We start from the raw sequence: 18,968 nt of genomic DNA on the forward strand, positions 1-18,968 counted from the left end.
ATGAGTGTGTGTGTATGTGTGTGTATTTGCGTGAACGTTAAAGTCGCTCAGTCATGTCCAACTCTTTGCGACCCCATGGACTATACAGCCCATGGAATTTTCAAGGCCAGAATACTGGAGTGGGTAGCTTTTCCCTTCTCCAGAGGATCTTCCCAACCCAGGGATCAAACCCAGGTCTCCCACATTGCAGGCGGGTTCTTTACCAACTAAGCTATGAGGGAAGCCTTGTATTTGCTTATAGACGCATAAAATATTTCTGAAAAGATGTATAAGGAGCTGGTAACATTGTTGACTCCTGATAGGAGAACTGGGTGGTGGGAAGGAGGCAAGAGGGAAGTGTTCACCATGTGGCCATTCCTATGCTATGAATTGTGAACCATGTCGATGTATTATCTATTTTTAAAAATGAATAGGTAATTTAAAAGTAACATGTACACTAATAATATCATTTTCAGGAATATTAACAGTGGCACAATTTTAACAGTGGTTAACAAGATGATATTGTGGATGATTTCAATTTTTCCTCTTTATATTTTTCTGTGTTTTCCCAAGTGTGAATAGTGTGCATATATAACTTGGACTTTCTGATAGTAGGAAGGAAAGATGGGAGGATTGGTTCTGCAGATGAGGAGATTATTAAGGTACAGGGTCACCCACCTAGAAAGTTGCAGAGGTGGGATTTGAACCCAGGTCTGTCCTACTCCAAAACCCATGGTCTTCATGCTTTCCGCCCACACAGATGCCTGCCCACCGTGTACCCCACTACAGCTTCTGTGGTCCTCGTCTCCTGGGGACCACACTGAGCTATGGTGAAACAGATACAAGGAAATCTGAGGAAGGTCCAGTTTCCTCCTCCAGGGAATCTTCCCAACCCAGGGATCAAACCTGAGTCTCCTGCATTGGCAGGCAGCTTCTATACCACTGAGCCACCGGGGAAGCTCCCAGGGTCCAAATAAAAATAGTTAATTGTACTGTGCCTACCCACGTCCTGGACGTGATAATGCTCTATAGTTATATAAGGTGCCAGCAGTGCAGGAGGCTGAGTCATGGCTCTACAGATCCTCTCTATTATTTTTGTAACTCCTCATGTGAGTCTATAATTATTTCAAAATAAAAAGTTAAACAAAATATAGAGTACCAGGAGGTCATGATGTGGAAACTTTACTGGACCTTGAGATGGGACAGCATGCACTGGCCTCCAGCACAGCGTCCGGCCTCCACCTGTTGCCAGGGGGCCCGTTCATCACCCCACTGTTCACCAGGCCCAGGGATGCAGGTGTTCTCCACGCCTGCTGCCTTCTTCCCTCTAATTCAAAACACATGCCGTAGTCCCTGAACCATCCCCACAAACATGCAGTCCTTTAATAACATAATGTTTGCCAACAGTTCAGATTCTTAGGTGAAAGTAAAAGACTGTTCTGTGCATCATAGCTCTTAGATTAAGATGGCTTAATAGAGCCAAATTAGAGATTGTTCATTTACACACATTTTCACACAGCCAACTCCTGTGATTTTATTTATTGTACAGTGTGAAGGTGAGAAGTAATTTAGAATGAATTAACTTTACCAGACATTTAGAGTGATAAAATACTGGATTCTTCCTACAATGCATCCTTAATACAAGTGGCTGATAGGAATAAAGCTCTCTGTTGAGATTCACCTTCTGTTGAATAGAAGGAAGACAAATTGTGATGGCACGGTTAATAATAATTCTGTATCCGTCACTGAGAACAGACCCTGTATCATTTATTATGATTGCCATTCACAGCCAAGACACAGACTCACAGTCATGGCTCAAATTCTAATTATTTCACCTAAAATAACTCTGTCTTGTTCAGCTGCATCAAAATTCTGTAAGTGAAAGATGACTTGTTGGATTGGAAGCATAAATGGAAACTCTTTTTCCCACAAACAGATAAGCACACTACACAGAAGTTTTGCATAATTGTTTCTTTGTAGGTTTTAGTCACTAGATACAGTTGCTTTGGGTTAATTTAATGTTTTAAGAATCCTGTAAAAATCCTGAAGAAATAAGCAGATTTGGGGCTTTGAGCACTGGCACCAGCATCATTTGAATTTGGTATCATAAATGAAAGTTCAGTAAACGTGTGTTATCTTTCCTTGCAGGCAATCTTTGAGCTTTCTCAAGGAGAAGAAGATTTAATAGAGGACTTGAAATTGGCAAAAAAGGTACATTCAAATCCAGTGGTCCTTTGAGTCACCTCCTGGTTATTTTCCTCTGAGTAATTTCACAGTTCTAAGACTGTACTTTATGATCACTCTTTTTATGACTAAGACAGGTCATAAAAAATTTGAGAAGAAACTACAAACCAAGTAGTAGGGAAAATGGCTCAAAGCAAGAAGGCTCTAGACCTGACATCTTTAGGGCTGGCACCTGTGCATGTCTCTAACGCACGTCAAAGAATACCTCAGTTTAATCAGAAAGTGTTCATGAGGCCTGGCTGCACATGTATTTCATTGTCCTAGAAGTCTCACAGGCAGGACTCCCTCAGCCCTGGGAGGGAATGTGCAGACATCTGAAATTGGAATGGTGTCTTAGAAAGAAAGTCATTTGAATCCCATAAGTGGGTAAAGTCATTCATGAAGGCAGTTGAATACTGGCTTGTAAGTTAGGGTCTTTCATATGGAAACTTGTCTGTAATCACTTTGTGTGTAGGAAGGGAGAGGAAATTCATGCCTTGTAGTCTATATAATCTTGACAGCCATCCTGCCTCAAAAACCTTTCCATTCCATTGTCCCCCGTGAAGGCTAAAATCCAGACTTCCTCCTGTGACAGTCACAGCTTTCTCAAAAATTGCAGAGTGGGAAAGATGCTTCCCTTCTTTTAAGTGTCCTGTGTGTGTGGATGTGCTCAGTCGCTCAGTTATGTCCCACTCTTTGCGACCCCATGGGCTGTAGCCCACCAGGCTCCTGCGTCCATGGAATTTTCCAGGCAGGAATACTCATGTGGGTGCCATTTGCTTCTGCAGGGGACCTTCCTGACCCAGGAAACTAACTTTATGCTAATATCAAGTCCCATCTATAGCATTCCTGAGAGATGGCCATCTGAGCCTTCGTTGGATACAGCCAACAAAATTGAGTTTTGGGCAGGGTTGAAGATGAAGAAGATGGGGAGGACAGAGAAGGCATTTAACTCTAGCAGACCTCTTGTTGGTTATAAGTCCAGCTCCTCCTTTCTCCTCCAAGATCAACCTCCTTACCTTTTTCACTTCTATCCTTTGCTTTTCTGGTACTGTCTTCCTGTAAACCCCTCCCTTTCATTTCAACTATCCATGTCCACCTGTCCTCCAGAAGCAAACTCAAATCCCAGTTCATTCAACAGTATTTACTACCTTCTCCTCTGTGCCAAGCACCTCATCTTTAAAATATCCTGTAGCCAACCCACCTCTAATTCCCTGATCTGCTAGAGCAGTTATCATCTGGTGAATTTTTGCTGCCGTGTGATGTCTCTCCTATTTTTAATCTTAAACTTTTTTTTTTAACATTAATTTTTCCACACCTTTTTTTTTTTAATCTTCCCAGCGAGCTTTATAAAACTCCTTGAAGGCAGGGACTCTGCAGTCGCAGTCTCTTGGGTAGAATCATGTATGCATGTATTCATGATCAATCCAGTCCATCCCAAAGGAAATCAGTCCTGAATAGTCATTGAAAGGACTGATGCTGAACCTGAAACTCCAAAACTTTGGCCACCTGATGTGAGGAACTCATTGGAAAAGACCCTGATGATGGGAAAGATTGAAGGCAGGAGAAGAAGGGGACGACAGAGGACAAGATGGTCGGATGGCATCACCGACTCGATGGACATGAGTTTGAGCAAGCTCTGGGAGTTGGTGATGGACAGGGAAGCCTGGCATGCTGCAGTCCATGGGGTTGCAAGAAGTCGGACACAACTGAACAACTGAACTGAACTGTGGTTTACTTACCATTAATAAGAGGTGATAAGATTGGCAGAGATTTTTGCCCTCTTTGCTTCGATTTCATAGTAAAGGATGCCAAGCACCTTTTTCCCCCTTCACAGTTTAAATACGGACTGATTGAAAAATAACCTAGTGGTAACTAATTTTGTACACAGTGGGAATTTTTCAAGCTGTTGGACCTTCAATAAAGTTAATTTTTAAAACATCATACAAATCAAATCTGCTCTATAGTTAGAAGTCTTACCCTTTCTGAGATGTAAGATATACTAGGGGGAAAAAAATTTGAAAAAATCAGCTTTGGTTTATCAACAACTGCAAAGGCTGAAGGCAATACCGGATTCTCATCTGCTCCAACCACACCCATCTGCTATTTGTGCAGCATTATGGGAGAAGTCACTGGGGAAAGCCAAATACTCTGTTACTGTGTAGGGCCTCTCAGAAGCCATTTACATTAACAGCTTGCTTCCTCTGATTGTAAATGCGTGCTTCCATCTCTTGCCCTTCTTGTGCAGGCCTATCACGACCCCATGCTGAAACTCTCCATAATGACAGAACAGGAGTTGAATCAAATTTTTGGAACACTGGACTCCTTGATTCCTCTCCATGAAGGTATAATTTTGTTCCCAGGATGAGTCGTGACTTGTAGCATTAACTGAGTTGTCTTATAACAAGTCACCGTTATGTAATAACGTGAGTAACCCAGACTTTCCCAGCCCTGTTCGTATTTTGAGTGCCTAACAAAATAAGGACTCTCTTTGTTTTCTCACCAGACCTCCTTAGTCAGCTTCGAGATGTCCGCAAGCCCGATGGCTCGACTGAGCACGTTGGTCCCATCCTCGTGGGCTGGGTAAGAAAAGTTCTCTGGCTTGGACTGAAGATGATTTTCAGTAATGTCAATGGAGTTTCATTTTAGCTGAGCTTTTTTTATAGGCAAACTTTTGGTTTCACATCAGAAAAAATTAAAATAGCAAGTTTCTGGTATAATTTATCATTATATTTATTAGCCTTTATTGTCTCAGAGCATGGAAACAATTTTTTTCTTATTATAAATGAACTGCATTTAAAGATAACATGGCCTTTGTGCAATAAAAGGAGTAAAGACCCACATGAAATTGTTGCTAGTTTCACATCAAATTAAGTAAAGCTAATTAATATTCACATCAGGCCAATTACAACTATAACTATTAACTCTCTTATTCTAGTGAAAATTTAAGGACAGCTTCCTGTCCATCACTAAGAAAGCTTTATTCATGCTACACACACAAAAACAATTTCTTATGGTCAAATGTCATTTCATAAACAGTAATAACTAAATACTGTTAATGTTTAGCATATATCTGATCCTATGTAACTTCTTACGAGAGCTGGGTATTATTCTGATCTGTATCCCAACATAACCCGTACCCTTTCATAATTGAAGAAATTAGTTGTGACTTTAGATTATGGTGTCGATAGGTTTTTGGTTCTGGGGCTGAGTTGGTGTTTTACCAAGCACACACAGTGATTGTTCAGTTGTAGTTTATTTTAGACAAGGTATGCACTTTCTGTTTTGCCACAGGCCCCACTGCTCCCTATTAGGCATTTCTATTTCCCTCTGTAAGTCCTTGAGTGGTCCACCCCTGCTCCAGGTGTTTTTCATTTGTTTTGAAGCAGATGATGAAAGTAGATTACTTTGAAGACTTCTTCCAGGCAGTATTAGGTCCCTCTGATCCACAGTGTTCCAGAAGAATAGGCAGGAAGTGCCACAGTAGCAGAGCTAGAGTCATTCCACTCTTTGGAGAGTGTGTGAAGATTATAAATCCTGTTACCATGTGAGTTCTGTTTATCCAGGTACACTTTATTTGTATTTTAGCCTTCCTATACCTTCCAGCAAGTAAGCTTTGCTATTGATCTCTCTTCTTACCTTAATGCTTCTCCATTACTGCCTTGATCAAGAAATTTGACGGTTTCATGACTTAGCTTAGTCCAGGAGTGAGTTTTAGCACTGAGGCTGAAATATCCCAAGGGTATCTGAAAGTCAAGTAATGTTCTAAGATGAATAATTTAGAAAATGTGCCTTAATATTTCAAGAGAGATCATTCATCTTATTTTTTTTTTTTTTTACTTTCATTTTATTATGAGCCCTGGTAGATGTCTTAACTTCGTTAGCCCACAAAGAAATTTCTCTAAAGAGAGTCAGCCAGCTGGAGACAGAGGAGATGTAATGAGATGAGAGAGTCTGCCTTACTGTTTCTTAAACTTCTTCAGTCTGTGGACTGCTTTGGTGGGAGAAGGAACAACTTCGGAATGACACGATGACGCCTCTGTTTTTGATGAGATGGCAGTGTAGAACTATAAGGTTTCCTTAGACATCATGTACAAATTGTCTGTTCATGCAAGAAGCAAAAATGAATGCAGTTTGCCTTGTTACTTTTCTTTTTCTGAAATAAATGCACTTTTGTTAGGAAATTGGTTTGATTTGCGGGTAGGTTTTGTAGTCCTTTTCTGTACATACACCAAAGACATCTGACCATGCCACTCCATTGCTGTCTGGACACTTAGACATCAAATGGGAACTTGCAGCTTGAAGAGCAGCCTAAAATTACACAATTGGCCCATTGTTGCCAGATCTCATGGGAAATGGTCCTTATTTATCAGGCCTGATGAGCTGTTAAATGTTTTCCCTCTCTTCACTGCAGATGTGTCCGTGCGAGTGGGAATTGTAAACCAAGGGGTACATCTGTTTGAGTTCTGGTCTTTTTAACAGAACAAAATAAACATCTTAGTAGACTTTGAATGAGAAAAGTCAAAGCCCATCCCACCCATGAAAAATTGATTTATTTCCCCCCAAAGGAAAAAAGTGGGCAAGAAAGCTCTTTTAAACAAGTAAGCCTCCCAAGTGAGATTGCCCTGACCAGTCCTTTTGACCTTGGAATGAATCAATTGCTTTTACTTTGAAGACCTTAAAGAGAGTGGTGGGTTTTTTCAGGGAACCACCTTCATTACTGGAGATCAGTAACCACGGGCTGGTCTGTTCTCATAAGCCTCCCTTTCTCATAAAGAAACAACTTCCCAAATTACATCTTCATGCTAACATTTTTTCAGTAATAAAATAATTTATCAGCGCTACAGAGCAGCAAGTTCTCATGTTAATTTGAGTTCTAATTAAATTTTCATTCCAAAGAGAGAGTCAGGGTACATGGAAGAAAAAAAAAAAAAACCAACTTTGTTCTATCACTTTTCATAATGTTAGGAAGGTAGAAAGAATTTCTTTAAAAAAAAAAAATGCATTTCCCTTATAAATTCTTGATAGTCTAAAAGATTGGGAGTACTTCAGAACTCTTAGAGGTTGTGAGAAGGACAAACACGCTTCAGACTGGTTTTGTCTCCAGCTAAGCAAGTAGTTTTGCTTCTCTAAACCACAATTTCTTCAATAAAAATATTTTTGGAGTAAATAGTAATAGCTGGTAGCTACCAATTTTTAACTGGGAACCAACCTCCTGTTAATGCTTTTTATCTGCTGTATCTCAACATCTCACTAAAAGAGGATATTAGTATATGCATTTTGTAAGTGAAAGGCTTCTGAAGGGTCCCCTGACTAGTAAACTCAATTAGGCTTTCAACGTGATTCTCCCTGTTCTAGAGTTATTGCACTGTATTTGGAAACCAAGATATGTGTATTCTTCATTCCCTATCTGGTTATAGATCACTTGTGGCTTTTTCTAGCCAGTGAGCTGAACCAGATAGTTTTTCAGGTTATGCTCAGGAAATGAGGACCCTGTCAGGTGTGAACACAGGACCAGAGCCAGATTTGGTTTCCATGGCAGCAGGGGCGGCATGATCAGAGAGAGTAATGGCCCATTGGACAGCAAGCGACAGCGTGGTCGGGGTTCTTAGCTAGAGTACATCTGATGGTTACTACTGATTTGTTTCTCCATAATGAAAACATTGGGCATTTCCAAGTCTTTTGAAAAGGCAAGGAAGTGGAAATGAAATTAAGAGGGCCTGAATGTCTAATTAACTCTGAAGATCTGAGTTACAAGCCACAGTGCAACATGTGGGGTGTGTCTGTGTGTGTGTAAGTTCTAATTGTTATTAGTTTCAAACACAACATAGAGAAAAGAATTTCTGTAGCCCTTTTAAATTCAAATAGAGAGGGTTTTTTTGTTTTTGTTTTCATTACATGTAAGGAAGGTACATGTAAATGTTACTGAGAAATGTTAAACTCAACAGTGAACTTTTTAAACATTATGCATCTAGGATGTTTGTGTATGTGTGCATGTGTATAGGCACCAATTGTCATTACTTCCAAATATAACATTGAGAAAGGAATTTCTGTAATTCTTTTTAATACAAATAGAGATTTTTAATAACATGTAAAGAAAGTAGACATTTCCAAGGAATGTTAAACTCAACAGTGAACTTCTTAAACTTGACTTCCATGGTATCTCGTCTGATGTCAATCACTGAGAAAATAATTTCGATAAAAGGTGTAAAAGCAGCAGCAGAACAGTTAAACTTTGACCCATTGTTCAGATGCCGCTGCAACTTATTTTCAAACTGAGTTCACAAACCATCAAATATTATCTAATCCAGTAATCCATTAAACGTTAATTTATTAGTTCATTCAAAATATGAACTTTGTCTGCTGTATACTGGGCCTAGTGCGCAGCACTGAGGATGCAAAAACGAGAGACCCTCTTGCCACCGTCTCACACTGAATCATTCTACAGAACAGGCGTTGTGGTAGATGAGACTTCCTAGTCCAGGGAGGGAAGCAAACACTGCAGGACCATCGGCTGCATTTTATTGCCTCTGATGACCTTCTGGAAGCTGACAGCTTGTACATGAGGGTGCCATCACAGGGAGGAGTGGAAAGGGGAGATGAGCAGCCCTTTCACTGAGTCTTTGACCTTGTGTTTGCACCTTGTGACTAATGGGATATGTCAGGAAAATTAGTATTTAGCTGGAAGGGAGATGGTGGACTCAAAAGTGTTCCAGCATCTTAAAATTTATTCCTCGCAGAGGGCTTCCTTGGTGGCTCAGTGCTAAAGCAACTACCTGCCAATGCAGGTGATGCAGGTTCAATCCCCAGGTGGGAGGAGGGGTAGAGAGCCCTGGAGAAGGAAATGGCAATGTTGGCCCTCCAGTATTCTTGCCTGAAACATCCCATGGACAGAGGAGCCTGGCAGACTACGGGCCACAGGATCACAAAAGAATCAGCCAGGATTTAGTGACTAAACAACAACAACAAAATTCTTTGCATGGAATTGTGATATTAACCATAAGGTATATTCTGGCCTGTCAGAACTAATTTAAAAGACATTTGTAAATGATTTCTGCATCTCATTTTTTACTCATTATACGTTTGTTTTAACTTCTTGGATTTCTTTATAATTGGTCTGCCTTGGAATCAAGAACTTTAAAACCAGTGTAGGTAGAGGTGCTTGTCTGGGCCATGCAAAGGTCTGGGCTGTTGGGTCTGACTCCTTTCCTTTTGTGCCACCAACTCTTCTAGATTAGTTTCTTATTAATAATTTTAAAAGAACCCTCATTAAAATTTTTTTTTTCCTCTCACCAGATACTTTTGAAAGTTTAAGACAATTCTGTATGCATATGCAGTAATCCCCGTTGAGGAAAATTCTGAATTGTGCGCATATACAGTAATTCCAGCTCTTTTGAGTCTAGCTTAGATTGACAGAAATGCAAACAAATTATTGAGGTCTTAATAATCAAGAAAGTAAACATGCCACTAAGAAAATAACTGTGCAAGGGAGCGGGAACCTAAAGAGCTATCTGTCTGTTGCCAGCCATTTTGAAGATTCTGTGTGTGTCTCCTCCAGCCATGCAAACAAAGAGATGTTGGGCAGGCCTGGAGACCAGTTAGGCTTTGTTCAGTCCCAGTGAGTGATGTCAGCGTGTAGCTTCAGAGCATACTTATTCTAATGCTGCACCCCTCTTTTCATGTTCCTTTCTTAGCTACCTTGTCTCAGCTCCTACGACAGCTACTGCAGCAATCAAGTAGCTGCCAAAGCTCTGCTGGACCACAAAAAACAAGATCACCGGGTCCAAGATTTCCTGCAGCGATGTTTAGAATCCCCCTTTAGCCGAAAACTAGATCTCTGGAATTTCCTGGATATTCCAAGAAGCCGTCTGGTGAAATACCCTCTGCTTCTTCGAGAAATCTTGAGGCACACACCAAATGATAATCCAGATCAGCAGCACCTGGAAGAAGCTGTGAGTTTCTTTCTCTCCTTGGTATTTCCCCAGTGGCTGGAAGATTGGGTAAATGTGTGAATGAAGGGTCCCTGGGTACCAGGACACAGGAATCGTGGGTTCAGGGCTTGACTCTAACATCAACCATGTTTTGATTTAGTGAATCAGTGCTATTCCTAATCTGTGAAATCCAGTATTTACATGAAATGCACTCTAAAGTCCCTTTGACTCTAAACTTTCTTGATTCTGAATAGGTGACTTTGTAATCTGTTTGTTGCAATTCCTTATTATTAGGGTAAGATCTCTGTAGAGATTTTAAATTGAATAGCTTTGTTTAGTTAGCAAATGGAAGTTGCCTTTTGCCTTTTTACTGAAGCCCATTTGTGAAGTCAGCACCCACTTGAAACCCAATTGTCCTTGGCCCCAGATTGACGCATGGAGCCTAGTCAAATCTATTCACCAGCGACTGTACTGGGTATGGGGTTGGGTGGTTTGGAAAATATGGATTCTTCCCTAGCAGCAGTGTAAGACCAGGAAAAATTGGATCCATATCATGGGATGTAGTGACCTCTGACATTCTGCCCAGAGAGCTCAGTTCTGGTTGCGGTGCTCTGCAGGACAGGGCAGAGGAGATGACAGGCCAGAGGCGCAAACAGCCAGGGCAGAGGTGTAGAGAAGTGACAGGGTACATCATGCCAGCGAGTGCCGTTCATCAGTTTGCCTGGGGTTTATAATAGTCAGAAAACAGCAAGAGAAGGGACTGAGGGTGGTGGTTCGCATTGGGTATACAGTTGTAAATATCAACTTGAGACCCTTTCCTTTCTTGTGCTTTTGTTTCTTAAGTAGCCTAGATTCAGGTTCAAATTCCAGCACCGTCACTGGCAAGCTGTGAGATCTTGGACGTGTAACGCCGCCTCTGTAGCACAGGGGACAGCGGAGACTAGGGACAGGGAAGCACGTGGGGGGATGTTGCCGTGGTCCAGAGGCATAGCCTCGGAAACCTGCTCAGGGAGTTAGCAGTGAGGATGCAGGCTAAGAGACAGACCGGTTCTAATGGTTCATTCCCTGACTGGATCCGGGACAGTAACAAGCTGATGAACAGAGGTGATTGGAAAATCAATCTGAAGCCTTGAGTCTGTGGAGCAAACTGCCTATCTCTTCCCAGAGAGGGGCTTAATAACATCGGGTTGGCCAAAGAGTTTTCTGTAAGATGGTATGGGAAAAACCTAAATGAACTTTTCGGCCAACTCAATAGTAATTAGTAACAACAACAGTAGTAAATAGTAACAGCAACAACAATAATAACAATAACACCTGCTGACATGTGTTGAATACCTAGTAAATCAGCTTTATGTGATTGTCTGATGGGTTATGTATCTCACTTAACCCTCATACTAACCTGTGAGAAAGCTGTTCATGTTAGGGCCATTCTCCTTTTCCAGATAAGGCGTGGGGGCGTTAAATAATCCGCCCAAGTCTGGGCCAACAAGTAATGGAGTTGATATCCAAACCTCGTGAGTGTAGACTGCCAGTCTTATGACTTCTCCACTTCTTCATGCTCCTCTGCCACAGAGCTGAAAGCCTGGCTAGTCTTTTAAGCCCCTGTTGCCTCTGAAACTACAGAAATCTGTCTGGCCATCAGGCTTTATGGAGGGCCTCACCAATCCAGAGCTGGGCCAGTTGTCCGTGTAGGGACAGAGAAGAACAGGAAAGACTCCTGATTCACAGGGTGTTTGAGGTGTCTGGCAGGCCCAGCATACAGACCAGGCTCCCAGTCCAGCACAGCAGGGAATGCAGGCAACAGAGATGAGGCCCGGCTCACTTCTTCATGTCTGGTTTTATTACTCGGAAGAGCAATACCGTGGCCTCCTCTCCATATTTCATCCCAGCAAGTGTGTGGTCTGTAAGAATGAGAACAACAGGGAACTCGACCTAGTCTAAATAATTACTTTTGTGAAGAACACAAGCCTTCCCTGAGTTTTCCAGTAAAGATTTCTTCTTTTTAAAGCGCAGCATGAAAGAATAATGCTTTGTTTAAAAACAAGAAAAAGAAGAAACCAGGAAGCTAAAGTTCGAACTTAAAAACAGATAAGAATATGACTGTTTGCAATACACCAGTCTCCTTAGTGCATAAAATTCTTCAGGCTAATTTGCCAAGTTCTTCAGGCAAATTTACATCTGAAGCATGGTATACCTGCATTTGAAAATGTCTGCAAAGCAAGTCTTCTGAATGTTCATTTACACTGTATAGGCACAGCAATTTTTTTTTCCTCTTCTCTACAATATCCTTGTGGCATTAGCCTGGATGAACAGAAATGTTTCGCCCTGTACTCGTGAGTGCATCGTGAATGTTTGATAACCGTAAAATCCACACTACCATCATAGCTTGACTAATATGTTCCCTGAATAAATTTTCCTCCTATGAGAAGGAAAAAATCAGGGAACTCTAAATAAATTGCTTCTACACCAAGCATTCAGTCTTATGACTAGATCCAAAGAAAGATCTTGTTTTTTAATGTAGTGTGTAAACTACCACATCTGTATTAGAATTGCTTAATAGTGCTTTGAAAGGTTGATAGAAATTTCCCCCCAAAGAGAACATCTTAAAATAAGACTTTGGATACTTGTATATTCCAGATCTGATTGTTTAATGTTTTGTATTCTAAGGATTGTTTCAGTCAGAAAATTATCCTGCAAACCATCTCTTTCTTCTGCCTGTCACTGCTCCAATTCCCCACCCAACCCCCCCAAAAAAAATCACTGAAATCAATGGAAAGAGCAGTCCTTTTTTTTTTTCTTCTGATGCAACAAGAGCAGGTGAAGCCTGTTCTTCTTGGTCCATGTCAGGAGCCAGCAAGTAGATGATATTACCACACAAGGGGCCAGACAGACAGGGCTTTCAGAGTCTACACTGAGGATGACAGTTCCAGCATGTGGGGGTTTAATCCTTATTCTGTTACGGATATCTTTCATCATGTCACTTTACCAGCCCCTGCCCTTCAGCGTGAACCCAAATGAGAAATGCAACGATAAATTTAGTTTAAATGCACAACTACCATGACTGTTTGTTATTGGTAATATCCTATGTGTAACTTTATTCCTTGCTGCAATTCTGCAAAATAGATTCCTCTCGAGAACTGGTACAGAGAGATTAGACATGGCATGCAGGTATATTAGTTATGTATACAACTGAATATAAATACAAAAGCAGTATTTTCAATAAATGAAAGCAGACCCAGAGTCACTACAATAAATACAGATACAGAATATGGAATAGCACCAAATGTTTCCATGCTTTTGTCTCTTTTTATTTTTTTTCAAACACCAGAGAAAGAAGCAGCATTTGAGAATAGTCATAGCTGCCTAAGGAAGCACTGTGGCTTTTGAGTTTATTAATCTTCATGTGATATGCCAGCTGTTCAGTTCCTGAGTTAAATTAGGAAATGAATGTAGCTTTATGCCTATAGTACATCCTCTTCTGGTTTCCTGAATTCTTGCAGGAAATTCAGAAAATTAACTCAAATACTGATTAATTCCAGCTGCCCAGGTACACCTAGTAATGTCTGATAAGATGAGCCACAGCACTTAATGCTCAGTCTTTAAAAACAAGGGAAAAGTATGAGTTTCAATTCACATTAAAAATGTAATAAAGTAGAAAAATAAGCTAGACATAGAGCAATTATTCAGATACTGTCCACGTATTTTCAGCTTCTTGAGGGTAGGGACCCCATCTTGTTTCCTTGAATGCCACCACCTAGTCAGACACTGAATAGATGCTCAACAAGCATTAATTGAATTAATTTGCAAGATGACTCATAGCTTCAGTGTATTTTGTGAAATTTCTTTTTTGTTTTTGAAAGCAACAAATAATCAGTCATCTTTGAAAACCAAGGAGGGGAGAAACAAGGAGAAAGTTTGGGTACCAAAGTGTACCATTTATTACTTGTTTTGTTTTACTGAAACTCAGATGAATTTCACAGGACTTGTACTTAACCTTAGGTTGACATCAAAGACCAAAAAAAAATTTTTTTTTTAATTCTTTATATGACGTAAAGAACCTGTACTTTTAAAAATAATGTGTTTTGTTTAAAATTATCAAGTAGTACTACACTCATTCAGAAAACAGAGAAAAGAATAAATAAATGATCTTTGAAACTGTTAGTAGCTATAAAGCGTGGAGAGGTTATGCCTCTGTCCTTAGGAGGCCGTCACTAGACATCAGCTCAAAGTTAAAAGATCTTCTGTTGAACTGCATGGAAGTGCCAAAGCTATAATTGGGTAGAAGTTTTTAATCCAGTGTCTTTGGCCTAAGGCACGTGAAAAATAATTACTTAACAATCTTAGAATTCACTGCCACTTAAACAAGGTCTGGTAGCTTTTTGCTGAGTAAAGGCCTCTTTTAAAAGTTTGTTTTTCAAAGACTGGTCTGTTTTCCCATTAAATCAGTGCAACCAAGAAGAGGCCTTACTAACATTTCTCATCTGTTAAGTTGTATTCTGTTAATCCCACCACAAGAAAGATGGGACTGTTGGTCTTTTCACTACTAGGAGACAGAAGTCTCTGCTGAGGAAGTCATTCCTTTGCCTTGGATTGGTGTCTCTGAGTTTTTTTCTCAACTAATTTCTTGCTCCTTTCTAGAATTTTCTAATTTTTAGATGTATCATTCACGTGCTAAAATACCACCACATTGGGATAAATGCCCACTGACCATGTCTCAGTGTTGTTCTCTTGTTTTGTTTTGCTTCCTTTTTTATTTAACCATAATGCATCCACCATTGCTTTGAAATCACTCTACCCCTGTCTTATTTGAGTGTGCTGTAGGAGTGGGCATGAGTGTTTATAGACAAATTGTCTCCATTCTTACTCCTAGTGTCCATTTCTTTCCATTCCTAGCTCTCTGCCCTTCATACATGAGTTATGTTTTGTCACTAAATGGTACCCAAACCATTTATTCACACCCCATTTGGATGTGTTGTTTGTAGGTTAGGTTGAATACATGTAGAGTGACCTTGAAACTGGGTTTCAAATCCATAAGGATCATCCCTTTTCTGGACTGTTACATTCTGCTTTGTTTTCCTCTCCTTGGCTGCATTTTTTGCGTGTATGCCTACATTTTCTACCTTGTTGAGCACATGTTAAGAAATGTGTGTGAATCGAGTGGAGAGGGAGGCGGGAGGGGGGATCGGGATGGGGAGCACATGTAAATCCATGGCTGATTCATGTCAATGTATGACAAAACCCACTACAATATTGTAAAGTAATTAGCCTCCAACTAATAAAAATAAATGGGGGAAAAAAAAGTAAAAAAAAAAAAACAAACAGAAATGTGTGATACAGAGTCTTGTAGCTATAAGTCCTGCACATTGAAAGTAGTGTTTCATATTTCTTTCTCTCAGACAAAATTCTGTATCAACATTCATTTTATATTTAATACAAATATAGATGTGTGTGCATGTGTACAAATGAATATATATGTATGTATTTAACCGACTCGATGGACATGAGTCTGAGTAAACTCCGGGAGTTGGTGATGGACAGGGAGGCCTGGCGTGCTGCGATTCATGGGGTCGCAGAGAGTCGGACACGACTGAGCGACTGAACTGAACTGAACTGATATGTGTACATCTATATAGATGGTATATGGATAGATAGATACAGTATGTTAAAAGCATTTTTCCCCCTTTTCCCAAAGCAGCAGCTTAGATAATGGGATCTCAGAATTAGATCCAAGTGTATCTTAGCGACTTTCTAAGGTTAAGTCCCTGGGCCTTGTTGTGAATGATTTGCTTACTTTCCCCATACTTCCTTTCTGTTTTTACAGATAAACATCATTCAGGGAATTGTGGCCGAAATCAACACCAAGACTGGAGAATCTGAATGCCGCTATTACAAAGAGCGACTTCTTTACTTGGAGGAAGGCCAGAAAGACTCCCTAATCGACAGCTCAAAGGTGCTGTGCTGTCATGGTGAACTGAAGAACAACCGAGGCGTGGTGAGTAGTTACTCTCCTTCAGTGATTTCATCCTGAGCCTCCCTGACTCCTTCATCCATGTGATATTGAGCCTCCTATTACAGTGCCTTCCCTAAGCAGAGTCATGTTCTTTAGACAAAGACTTTCTCTAGGGTCTTTTATATCACAGGATCATGCATTATTAAATTTGTTTTATATATTATATATACATATATTTTAAATTTCATCACCAGTACATATTCAGAAAAATTTTGGAAGCCATCATAGAGTTGCCAGCTTTTTCTGTTGTCTGGTCATGACCCTCAAAAACAAACACAAAACAATTACTATCTCCTCCCACTTTGCTATCAGCCAGTAATAGATGATTTTAACAGGATGTTAAAAGTATATGATCTCAGAAAAATAGATAGTTCTTTAATTGAATTCATTTAGCTTTATGAGAAATTCTTCTTACGAGTTGGTGCCTATCTGCAAACTGACATTTTGAGACCAGTTTTTTATTTTTGTGTTTTGTTTTAAATAACAACCTACCCACCATCAGCTCTGCATCTTTTTTTAGCTCTGACTTGTAAACACTCCATTTCCTTGCTTTTATTCTTCTATAGATATTGAAATTGTTCCTCCTCTCCTATCATAGCAACTTGAACAAATCTCCCCTGGAGGGCTTACTACGGTAGATTGTGATTCTCCATTTATCTGTTAGTATTTGCCTCTTTATCATGCTCTTTTTGGGTGGAGACTGTGCCTTGTCAGTCCCTTTCATGGGGACCTGACATATCCTAAGGCACTGAGTAGTGTTAGGTGAATATGTGAGTGAATGAATGAATGAATACTTACCTAAAGGAAAAATGGATGTGAATTACATGAGAGATCAAAATTGAGTCAACTCACCAGGCTTTTTTTTAATATGTAACAATAGAAAATAATGCTGATATGTAGTATTTCTATGATTTTTATACATTTCTATATAGCATGTTTTATATAATATATCAATTGTACTATATATAACATATGTTCATATTTTAGCATTGAGAAAGCCATTGAGACACTCTCCACTTCTCTTTTGTTTCATCTTTAGCATCTAGCCAACCCTTAGAATGAGAGCCAAAACTTGATGGAAAAGCTCTTAATAAAGCTTTGATGATTCAGAGGCTGCCTTTTTGACCTGGGCTATAAAGTGGCATTTATGAGCAGGCTTGGAAATGGTATTTGAAATCACTGAGGACATGTCATCACATCCATTATCAGTGCTGCTGTAGATCTAACCAGTTGATGTTGCAACAAAGGTTGTGAGACCTGTCACAGGCCACTGCTTGAAGAGATGTTTCTGTTTGACTGGGGGTTACTGATTGCCAGGCAACTGCGTTCTGCTTTTTGCTGATTTTTGGAAAGCACTGGTAGACTTCTAATGGCCAGTACTCCAGCTCCTTGAACACTGCTCCTCAGAAGCCCTGTGACAAGTAGAAAGGAGCATCGCTGTATGGAATGGGGGCCTGTCTTCCTCCTGTCCATCAGTCAAGGGCTGAGACTCTGGTTGGCTGTGCCTAGCTCATTAAAGATGACCCCTACCTAGTTCGTGTTTCAGGCAGATTGATTTTTGAAAACAAAGATTTTAATTGGAGTGGGGCACTCGTTTTTGTTTGTTTGCTTTTTCCTGTAGAGGTGTAAAAGTCATTATGAATAAAGTCATGAGTCAGGAAAAAAATTTCTCAATAGCTTGAGGGCAGGAAGGAGCTGCAACTAAGAAGAGGGACTCTCAGTGAACATTCATAAACAAGGAATATTTTTTTTAAGTTGCCCAGATAATCAATATTCAAACCTCCTACCTTGGCTAGAAGAGTGATTGAAGTAGAAGCAGTGTAAAAAATCTCTGATTATTTTTAGTATATGAAACAGTGACTAACACCTCCCCTCACCAACCCCCATTATCATTCTCTCTACCATTCCCCTCCACCACCAAAGAAAAAAGCCCTTAACTTGGTTATTTTGTGCTTTTCTCTATTTTTCAGTCTTCAGACCTGCCCCTACTCCAAATACACACTAATACAGAACCACCATCCTTTGTTTCCACAAGCCAACATTTGGTTGAGCTTCAGTTTCTGCAGTTTTTGATGTATATGTGTGTGTATCTGTCCATCCATCAGTCTGTGGCAGGGTGGGGGTAGATGGCCCACAAATATCTTTTCTTCCAAATGTAAAATTATCTGATAACACTGAAAGTGCTTCCCTGACCCCAAGTCAAGATTCTAGTTTGAATTTTCAGCCCTATTCTTCTGGTCTCCTCCTTGAAACTCTTGGGCTGATATTCCCAAATATTACCGCTGGAAAACCAGATCCTAGCTGCAGAGTCATGGATCGTCTCACTTCAACTCCTAAGCTTTTCCAAGCTGTGGGAAGAGTCTGGCACTTGGAGTTGAATGGAGCCAATTTACTCCAGCTCCACTCAGGAAAATTGCTTTTGTAATGTGGTTTTGAGACAAGCCTTTATTTTCAAGATTCTTTTTTTGCCCACAACACACACATCAGTCATCAGCCTTTTAAGTACAACCTCTTCGGAGAACTGAGGTTCTTATGAACTTTACCAAGAAGGACAAGTGCTTTGATCATCTTTCTTCGTGGCTACAGCTGCATGCTCTGGTTTCCTGGGGAATGGGCAGTGTTCCGAGCCGGGGTGCCTGGGTGAAGCTGATAATCAGCTCTGTGGTGGAATGAACGAGTGTTTTACAGGTTTGAGAAGCAAAGATTTAGGCTCAGATACACCAGTCTCATCTTTTATGGACTGTTACTCATTTTGATCTCTTAGAATTGTACTGGATATAATAAACCAAAGCCAGAAAAGGACTTTTTTTTCCCCTTCATTACAC

General features: G+C 40.3%; 1 protein-coding gene across 5 annotated transcripts in view; it reads left to right on the plus strand.

Annotated features, from left to right (window-relative positions):
- Positions 1–18,968, plus strand: part of ARHGEF3 (Rho guanine nucleotide exchange factor 3) — a 308,227-nt gene that overhangs the window by 284,104 nt on the left and 5,155 nt on the right. For all 5 annotated transcript variants that reach the window (XM_065933449.1, XM_065933447.1, XM_065933448.1 and 2 more), the window contains 5 exons: positions 2,128–2,190; positions 4,451–4,547; positions 4,709–4,785; positions 9,897–10,154; positions 15,955–16,125. In XM_065933449.1, coding sequence (XP_065789521.1) covers positions 2,128–2,190; positions 4,451–4,547; positions 4,709–4,785; positions 9,897–10,154; positions 15,955–16,125 — 666 coding nt within the window. The remainder of the gene's footprint in view (positions 1–2,127; positions 2,191–4,450; positions 4,548–4,708; positions 4,786–9,896; positions 10,155–15,954; positions 16,126–18,968) is intronic.

The sequence above is a fragment of the Muntiacus reevesi genome, chromosome 4 (assembly GCF_963930625.1).
Source record: "Muntiacus reevesi chromosome 4, mMunRee1.1, whole genome shotgun sequence".
Classification (NCBI taxonomy): domain Eukaryota; kingdom Metazoa; phylum Chordata; class Mammalia; order Artiodactyla; family Cervidae; genus Muntiacus; species Muntiacus reevesi.